Below are 10,176 nucleotides of genomic sequence, written 5' to 3'. Positions count from 1 at the left end.
GAGATGAAAGGAAGGAGGCAGGTTAAAGGATTTTTAAGCCTTGAGACATGGATTGTGTGTGTGGGCCATTCAGAGGGTGACTGGACAAGTTAAAAGATTTAAGTGCCATTGAATGGGGTACGGTAGTCGGGACCAGGCACCCCGGTTTGAGTGTGTCAAGAACTGTAACGCTGCTGGGTTTCCCCGTGTGTATCAGGAATGGTCCACCACCTAAAGGGAATCCAGCCAACTTGACACAAGTGCAGGAAGCACTGATGTCAACATGGGCCATCATCCTGGTGGAACGCTTTTGGCACCTTGCAGAGTCCACGTCCAGAGGAACTCAGGCGGTTCTGAGGACAAAAGGGGGGAGCAACTCAAGATTAGGAAGGTGTTCCTAATGTTTAATCCACGCAGTGTAAGAACATAACCTAATAGCTCTTCCTAGTGGTTGAAAAGAACCACAGCAACCCGGGACAAATTCAGTTGGCAAACGTAGTCGAACGTTACAGGTAGAAATGTCATGAATAGAATGACACCTTATTACACACTGAACAAAAATATAAATGGAACATAGAACAAATTTAAAAAATGTACTGAGTTGGAGTTCATAGAAGGAAACTAGTCAAACGAAAGCAATTAATTCCTGAAAAAAAGTCATAGGGGAGTGGATCAGAAAACCAGTCCCTATCTGAAGTAAACACCATTTGCCTCATGCAGCGCGACACATCTCCTTCCCATATAGTTGATCAGGCTGTTCATTGCGGTGTGTGGAATGTTGTCCCGCTCCTCTTCAATGGCTGTGTGAAGTTGCTGGATATTGGTGGGAACTGGAACACGCTGTCGTACACATCAATCCAGAACATCCCAAACATGCTCAATGGGTGACATGTCTGGTGAGTATGCAGGCCATGGAAGAACTGGGACATTTTCAGCTTCCAGGAATTGTGTTCAGATCCTTGCGACATCCTTGCGACAAATCCAGAAAATCACATTGTAGGATTTTTAATAAATTTATTTGCAAATGGTGGTGGAAAATAAGTAATTTTTTGCCCCACTGTATATTTGGAGAGTCTCCCACATGCCTGTTGGCGAATACCAAAAGTATTTGCTTATTTTTTCTTGAAGCAATGTTTTTTTTCTGGCCACTCTTCCATAAAGCCCAGCTCTGTGGAATGTATGGCTTAAAGTGGTCCTATGGACAGATACTCCAATCTCCGCTGTGGAGCTTTGCAGCTCCTTCAGGGATATCTTTGGTCTCTTTGTAGCCTCTCTGATTAATGCCCTCCTTGCCTGGTTTTGGTGGGCTGCCCTCTCTTGGCAGGTTTGTTGCCGTACCATATTCTTTCATTTTTTAAATAATGGATTTAATGGTGCTCCGTGGAATGTTCAAAGTTTCCGAGATTTTTTTATAACCCAACCCTGATCTGGACTCCACAACTTTGTCCCTGACCTGTTTGAAGAGCTCCTTGGTTTTCATTGTGCTGCTTGCTTAGTGGTGTTGCACTCTGGGGCCTTTCCGAACTGGTGTATATATACTGAGCTCATGTGACACATTGCTCACAGGTGGACTTTATTTAACTAATTATGTGACTTCTGTGGGTAATTGGTTGCACCAGATCTTATTTAGGGGCTTCATAGCAAAGGGGGTGAATACATATGCACACACCACTTTTCCATTTAATTATTTAGTTTTTGAAACAAGTTCTTTTTTTCATTTCACTTCACCAATTTGGACTATTTTGTGTATGTCCATCACATGAAATCCAAATAAAAATCCATTTAAATTACAGATTGTAACTCAACAAATAGGAAAAACGCCAAGGGGGTGAATACTTCGGCAAGGTACTGTATGCTGAGTACTTGTTGGCTGCTTTTCCTCCACCCTGCGGTCCAACTCAATTGGGTTGAGGTCGGGTGAATGTGGAGGCCAGGTCATCTGATGCAGCACTCCATCACTCTCATTGGTCAAATAGCCCTTATACAGTCTGAAGGTGTGGTGGGTCACTGTCCTGTTGAAAAACAAATGATAGTCCCACTACGCGCAAACCAGATGGGATGGCGTATCGCTGCAGAATGCTGTGTTAACTATGCTGGTTAAGTGGATCTTGAATTCTAAATAAATCACTGAGTGTCAGCAGCAAAGCACCCCCACACTTCCATGCTTCACTGTGGGAACCACATGTAGAGATCTGTTCACCTACTCACAGGTCTTCCTTTCCTGTGGCAGTCCTCATGAGAGCCAGTTTCATCATAGTGCTTGATGGGTTTTGTGACTGTACCTGAAGTTAAAGTTCCTCTAATTTTCCACACTGACTGACTTTGTCTTAAAGTAATGATGGACTGTCATTTGTCTTTGCTTATTTGGGCTGTTCTTGCCATAATATGGACTTGGTCATTTACCAAATAGGGCTATCTTCTGGATACCACCCCTACCTTGTCACAACACAACTGATAGGCTCAAACGCATTAAGGAAAGAAATTCCACAAATGTACTTTTAACAAGGCACACCTGCTAATTTCATTCCAGATGTCTCACCTCATGAAGCTGGTTGAGAATGCCAAGAGTGTGCAGAGCTGTCATTAAGGCAAAGGGTGGCTACTTTGAAGAATCTCAAATATATTTTTGATTTAAGACTTTTGGTTACTACAAGATTCCATATGTTACTTCATAGTTGCTGTCATCACTATTATTCTACAATGTCGAAAACAGTAAAAATACAGAACAAACCTGGAATGAGTAGGTGTCTCCAACCTTTTGACTGTACATACGGTATCTTTTCCCCTTTGACACTCATTTGTACCAGAATTGTATCACAAAATAATTTCAATCAAGGAGTGTGATTTCGTATGAAAAAGATAAACAATCATTAATGTTTGACGTTTTGTATTTGACATTTTTATAGTGCAACTTAACATTACTGTCCATTTCATTTATAAGTGAACAGTTAAAACATTCAATTAGAATGCAATCATTTCAGTCACTACTGAACCTAGTTTGTATTTTCCTCTTCTCAACTTGGCACTTGTAGTCAAGTCTGATTCATTGAATGTTTGCTTCCATCTAGTAAAAAAAACATGAAACCAGAAATATAAAGCATGTCCCCTTCAGTGAAACTTCTGAGCCTCGAAATAATATCTAGATTATCGATGTTCACACAACCATCATTTCACTTTTCTCAGCCTGTAAAAGTGCATTGTGTTGTTTGGCATTGTGGTTACGGTATTACCATGGTTACAGTAGGCTATTATACAAGGGTGATTACTCCACTCGGCACTTGATCTTTTTGCCGTAGCCGTCGACCACATCCGGGGTGATGCTCTCGTCCTCCTCCACGTCCTCTGTGACGGACTTGCCCACCAGCGTGAAGATGTCCTCGGGGGGAATGCCCTTCGGCTCGCCCACCTTCACCCCCAGCATGTCCATACTCAGCACAGTGCCTTTGGGGATCGCCACCTTGGCCACCACTGATTTCCCCAGCTGGAAGAGAACACAATCAATGTATTAAAAGAAGTTTTGACATCCTTTCCTGTTTGAAGCAACAAACCAAAGATCATATAGCCCATAGGGTACAGAGTTTTTCCAGGTCAGATGACAAGGTTGGGGAAAAAAAACTCCTGTCTCTAACACACACCCACCCTTGACTTGGAATAAATGCTTAAATAATGTTTGTAAGAAAATGACCCAATTGTCTTACATCCGATAGCCTGACTGCCATTAACCATTGCAGATGGCCATGTGGTGGCGTAACAATAACGTCATCTGTAGGAATACAATGAAAAGTTCCCATCCACAAAGTACCTTATCATGGCATGGCTTCTCACAGGGCAGCATCTGCTTGATGCCCGTCCCCAGAGACCTCTCCACCAATCGAATAGCTTTCACCAGCTCTGTCAGCTCAGAGGGCTCCAGAGAAGCTTCGTGGTCACTTCCCTTCCAGCTCTTGTCCAGGGTCACATGACGCTCAATGACCTTTGCCCCCAGCGCCACTGCTGCCACGGAGATGTGGACCCCAGACTCGTGACCGGAATATCCAATGGGAATATCAGGGAATTCCTTCTGGTATTCCTATGAACGAGATCATGGATCATTTTCCTGCCTCGAAACATGTATTCTCTCTGGATTTAGCCTTAACCACAGACTAGCAATGTGACTGTTGCACTAGTGGTCCATTGGGGCAGGAGGTAGCCAAGAGCGTTGGGCCAGTAACCGAAAGGTTGCTAGATCGAATCTCAGAGCTGACAAGGTAAAAATCTGTCATTCTGCACCTGAACAAGGCAGTTTACCCACTGTTCCTAGGCCGTCATTATAAATAAGAATTTGCTCTTAACTGATTTGCCGAGTTTAATAAAAGTTAAATAAAAATGTAAATAACAGAAATAAGATGCACCATGTGTTTAGGGATGATCTTGCCTGAAACAATTCATTCAAACCAATGAAAAACTCTTACTGCGATGACACGCAGGTTGACATCTTCAGCCTCCAATGGGTAGGCACTGGTGCACTGCAGGATGCAGAAGTTCTGATTGTGTTTCTTGACCGTCTGGTAGACCCGTCTCATTGTCTCCATTGACTGCATGCCACTGGACACCACCATGGGGCGACCTAGCATTAAACCAAAGAGACTTGAGATTTCACACAACAAAATCTACGCTTCGCTTTATTCTTGATATTGCACATTTTTTTTACTACACTTTCATGAGTATAAAGTAGACCAAATAATCAAACTACTTCAGAAGCTAAAATGCTCATTTTTACATTAAGCAGCCTAAGACACCCCAATATCTATCATACTGTAAACTTTAAATCACTGACCTTTTTTTGCAGTCTTTTCCAGATAGGGAAAGTTATTGGTGTCCCCTGAACCGACTTTGAAGAAGGGCACATCAAGCTCATGTAGGAACTCCACAGCCATCTAACAAGAGATATACAACAAATAATTAATAACAGTTTTTATATGCATTTTACAGGCCTATTCAATGTAGTACCACAGTAGGAGTCATAATACCCCAAGAAACCTAATTGTTTCCCCCCCATTCATTTTTCCAATAGGGGATTTTAGAAACTCATAAAATAAAGGCTGTGTTTCATGTAGGACCAACCCTGGCGTGATGTTTTGATAACCGTGTAAATCTCTCGGACAAGGTGACTTATCAAATTTATTTGCCTGTATTTACCCCACAAAAAAAAAAGCTACTTAGCTGCTAATGTGGCTGTCATAAAGAACTACAAACGCCATAAAGAACTACAAACGCCATAAAGAACTACAAACGCCATGATGATCTCCATGACACTGCTGAATCGAGGCAAAGGTAAGAATCTCTGGATGAACTATATACAAATCACCCTGTCCGAGAGAGATTTAGATGGTTATCAAAACGTCACGCCAGGGTAAGGATTCAGTCAACACAGCCCTTATTTTAGGCATTTCTAAAATTCCCTACAGGAAAAATGAATTGTGAAACAATTGGAACCATTTCCCTATTTGACCGCTAGGTTTAATGGGTTTTATGACACCTCCACAGTGGGGCTCTATGGGCCTATTCCACATCACCATCACTCTTACCTCATCCATTCCTGAAGCTGTAAAGAAAATTCCAACCTCCTTTGCATAGTTCTGCAGCTCTAGGTATTGTACATGACTGAACTCAAGATGGCGCTTGTGCTCTCCGTATGTCTTTCCCCAGGATTGTTTGGAGGTGTACGGACGCTCCAGGGCACGCTTGTTGAACTTGTACTCAAGCTCACTCTTCTGAAACTTGGCGCAGTCTGCCCCGCAGTCCTGTGAATTGATTGTCAATATGAGTAGGGTCGCAGTTGTAAATTGTGTTGCCAAGGAGGATGAGGAGCAAACCTTGTTTCAAAGCTTCTATCATTTATTGAGACAGGTGGGTTCACACCCCAAAGTGCCACATGTCATGTTGACACTCACCTGTCTCCAACAACGAGAGAAGATTTGAAATAGACAAGATGGCGACAGACATTGTCGGATTACCTCAGAGCAAAAACATTAATAAAGATAGTGTCGCCAAGTTAAGGTTGGTCGAAATTTCACTGTGCCACACCAAACAGTACCTAACCTGTAACTCACAGTAAGGCCAGAAAGGCATTTCACTGTACTTGTGCATGTGACATTAAAAAGCTTAAACTTGACTTGAAAACCAAAACTATTTGGTTAAATCACATTATCATGTGCAACAATCTATAGCTAACACACCCACTGCCTTTCATAAAACACAGTCAAATGGTGTGATCATTTTGTATATGGGGGTGGGTATCGGTTGTGCCATATCTCTGGCAGGAATTCCATTTCCACCAATATCAGTCCTTAATAAATTGACCAATAGATGCCCATGGTCTCAATGGCACAAGTTCACAATTTGAAATACAGCCCCAGCAAGCAACAGAGCAGGCTATTATTATTTTACAGTCATATGGGCACTGGAATCGATCATTTCATCATTGTCACAGTAGTAGGGCAGCAGTCCAACAAGAAGCAGTGTCATCCAAGAGACTGGATTGTCAGTTTTTAAACTTTTTTAAACATGTTTTTATTTCACCTTTATTTAACCAGGTAGGCTAGTTGAGAACAAGTTCTCATTTGCAACTGCGACCTGGCCAAGATAAAGCATAGCAGTGTGAACAGACAACAGAGTTACACATGGAGTAAACAATTAACAAAAATAGTCAAATGTATTTATGCTAAAGAAGCCGCTAGTTAACTAGCAAGTAAGTCAGTACCATGGTCCCCAATACAGCAGCTGAGCTAATTAATTCATTTTGCTACTAACGTTACCTTGGCCATCTTGATCATTTTCTTGGCAATTTCAATATCTCCCTGGTGGTTCTGTCCAATTTCTGCAATAATAAAACAGGGGTTAGAACCCCCAATCATCCTGCCAGGACAAAGCTCGAATTTCAGAGGCATTTTAGAAATGTGATAATTGCGGTTTCCTAAAAAGTTTGCAGCGATAATATGGCTAGGTTCGCTTGCTCTGAACCAGTAGTACAGAAACAGTCAGGTGTGGGTTCTCGTGGAAGAAGTCGAGCTAATTTACACGTTGCACATCCGGAATCCACGTGGTTTCCTCTCCACTCATGTTTCAAAATAAAGGTTCTCCCTTCACTCACAGGTCATTTCAGGATTCTCAAGAGTCAAAATGTGAGACATTGTAATGAATACTTTCAAAAATCTATTATTATTATTATTATTATTATTATTATTATTATTATTATTATAGAAGATGTATAAAACGTCAATAATTATTTGTATACAGTGTATTTTACTTTTTTAACACAAAATTCTATTTCACATCCTCTGATATAGAAAAGTAAACATCCACCACATGTATATAAATAAATGTACCTTATATAGACTGTCAAGTCTACTATATTCTAATCTAATCTGTTTGTTTCTACCTATAAAAAAAAGTCTAAATAAAAAACTGGCTTCTGACTATACATCACCCAGTGCCATGTTCGGTATCCAAACTTTGCAGATAGAAATTCAATGAATAGAGCCGACGTGATTCCTAACATGCAAACCTCACCAATCACCAAGGTTATTATAGTTTTGTCATTTAATATAAAACACATATTTTTTATTAGATTTTTAGATTTTTATTTGAAATTAAGTTGAGTTTTAGGTCGTTTTCAGACTTGATATATTAGTTTTTATTCGGTTTCGTTTTTGTATTATTTCGTTTCAGCTTTAGTTTCAGGGACAGAAAGTAGCCTATGGGTGGAATGCTAGGAGCCATTTACGTTAACTAGGACTATAGTTTGTGTTTTTTCGGGATGCCACTTCGTTCCAATGGGGGCAGTAATACTAAGGTGATGGGCCAGGTCATATGTTCGACTAGCTCAATCTTGACGTGACTTGGATCTAAAAGAATAATAGCCTAGACTGGTACAATAATAATGGTGGAAGGAAACTCTCTTGCCCAAGTTTACACCAATCCAAAGCTTTAAAAAAAACTTTAGTAGTAGATGTAAGAAGAATCAAGTTGCCTACCTTTAACTTTATCTGAGTGAAAGACGGGGGGGGGGGGGAATGAAGTCATGGCACATTTGTTATGTTTATGTAATATTGTAGAATTTTGAAACTGAAAAACACATTTTTGGATGACAGCCAGGTGTATTTTGTTACACCAAAATGAACATCTGTTTTAGAGGAATGGGGATCAACAGTCTGCCACACAAACATTTTTCAATTGTCCACTATGAAGCTTGTGATGTAGTGTAAATATTATGTAACTAATAACATTTTCAGCTAGAGGTATTAAGGTTAAATATGTCATTCACTAACACCTTCAAATAGGGTTAATAAAAAAAACAGCTGCAACAGCAAAAAACGATTTTTGCATCTGAAAAATATATTATTGGGTGACAGCCAGGAGTATATTGATTGTTACACAGAAATGACCATCAGTTTTTTCGTGGGAATGATGCAACTAAAGTACACATTAACAAATACATTCATATGACTTCCAAAATAAAAACATTTAATTGAGGAGGATTACCAAGATGGCTGCACAGTGGCTTCAATACAGCGCCACCTGTCTGTCATCCAGGGTTTATGCGCATCATTTTCGAAAACTCCATTAGTTAAAAAGGGCTTAAACGATAGTTTCAGTATAGCTTTAGTTTTTAAAATGTTTTTCTTAATTATTTTATTTCAGTTTACTAAATAGTTTTTTATTTTTTAAATGTATTTTATTTTAAGTTTTTGTTTACCATATTTAACCTTGCCGGCCGCATTGCATTTGCGAGCGATGCAAAATTACTGTTGCCGTTGCCGTTGACTCGCATGAGCAGTTAAATAATGGGTACATTTATTTTGCAACGCTCTCGCACAAAACGTGGCGGCCTGGTGATACATATTGCAGTTGGGATTGATGGTCTGTTTACATAGCAGGTAATGATAATTAACGTGGCAGGTTAGGTGAATTAACGTGGCAGGTTAGGGGAACCAACACAGTAGGTTAGGTTATAACAGGTCAGGAGACTGAAGTTAAAGTGAGGAAAAGGATTAGGGTTAGGCGTTGCTACAACACTAAAGTTGTCAACAACTGTTGTCCCTGACGCGACCACTAGATGAAGATGCAGGTCTACTCCATCTAGCCACAATGGTAGAAATGTAAACAGACGATCAGTCCTGACATACCATCAATATCATAACAGCATGTTAACATGTTTGTTTTACAGCATCTTTCTATCTGAACGTTCCACAACGTTGTGTCCTGCTGAACGAACGCACACCTGGTTGACTTAGCCCTTGTTGTTGTAGCCATCCACCATACGTGGCGTGATGCAGGAGAGATGCCCCTCGGCTCGCCCACCTTCACCCCCAGCATATTCATACTCAGCACCGTTCCTTTGGGTATCACCACCTTAGACACCACTGACTTCCTGAGCTGGAAGAGAAAATAATATGGAGATTTCCTCCGACAGTAGGCTATACAGTACAAAGAGAATACTTGATTTAAGGGAGGTTTATGACAAACATAATGGGCCAACCTTATAAAAGAAAATGAATAAAACATCATTTTTTGAGAAAGTTATTATTATAAATGTCAATGGGAAAAATACTTATTTACATTAGTATTCCGGTGCCCCCACACATTGACTCTGTACCAGCACCCTCCTGTATATATTGTTATTTATTCTTTAATTAATTGTTACTTTTATCTCTTATTCTTATCCATATTTTTTAAACTGCACTGTCGGTTAGGAGCTAGTAAGTAAGCATTTTGTTGTATTCGGAGCATGTGACTAATGAAATTGTATTTTATTTCATTCAGACCCTTTGCTATGAGACTCGAAATTGAGCTCAGGTGCATTCTGTTTTCATTGATCATCCTTGAGATGCTTCTACAACTTAATTGGAGTCCACCTGTGGTAAACTAAATTGATTCAACATGATTTGGAAAGACACAGACCTGTCGATATAAGCTCCCACAGTTGACAGTGCATGTCAGAGCAAAAACCAAGACATGAGGTCGAAGGAATTGTCCGTAGCTCCAAGACAGGATTATGTCGAGGCACAGATCTGGGGAAGGGTACGAAAACATTTCTGCATCATTGACGGTCCCAAAGAATACAGTGGCCTCCGTCATTCTTAAATGGCAGAAGTTTGGAACCTCCAATACTTTTCCTAGAGCTGGCCAAACTGAGCAATCGGGGGAGAAGGTCCT

At 40.5% G+C, this 10,176-nt stretch overlaps 1 protein-coding gene across 1 annotated transcript; it reads right to left on the bottom strand.

Annotated features, from left to right (window-relative positions):
* Window positions 1–2,849: 2,849 nt before the first annotated feature.
* On the bottom strand, window positions 2,850–7,019 carry LOC124012735 (sialic acid synthase-like). Its single transcript, XM_046326649.1, has 7 exons — window positions 6,777–7,019; window positions 5,547–5,762; window positions 4,796–4,895; window positions 4,431–4,585; window positions 3,782–4,048; window positions 3,210–3,460; window positions 2,850–3,043 (listed from the first exon to the last, which is right to left on the bottom strand). Exons 1-6 carry the CDS (start codon window positions 6,906–6,908, stop codon window positions 3,242–3,244), a joined length of 1,089 nt encoding a protein of 362 aa, XP_046182605.1. The 5' UTR covers window positions 6,909–7,019; the 3' UTR covers window positions 2,850–3,043; window positions 3,210–3,241.
* Window positions 7,020–10,176: the final 3,157 nt, after the last annotated feature.

Source organism: Oncorhynchus gorbuscha, linkage group LG24 (assembly GCF_021184085.1).
Source record: "Oncorhynchus gorbuscha isolate QuinsamMale2020 ecotype Even-year linkage group LG24, OgorEven_v1.0, whole genome shotgun sequence".
In the NCBI taxonomy this organism is placed as follows: Eukaryota; Metazoa; Chordata; class Actinopteri; order Salmoniformes; family Salmonidae; genus Oncorhynchus; species Oncorhynchus gorbuscha.
Note: the sequence above shows the minus strand (reverse complement) of the source record. Positions and strands in the feature narration are given on the sequence as shown.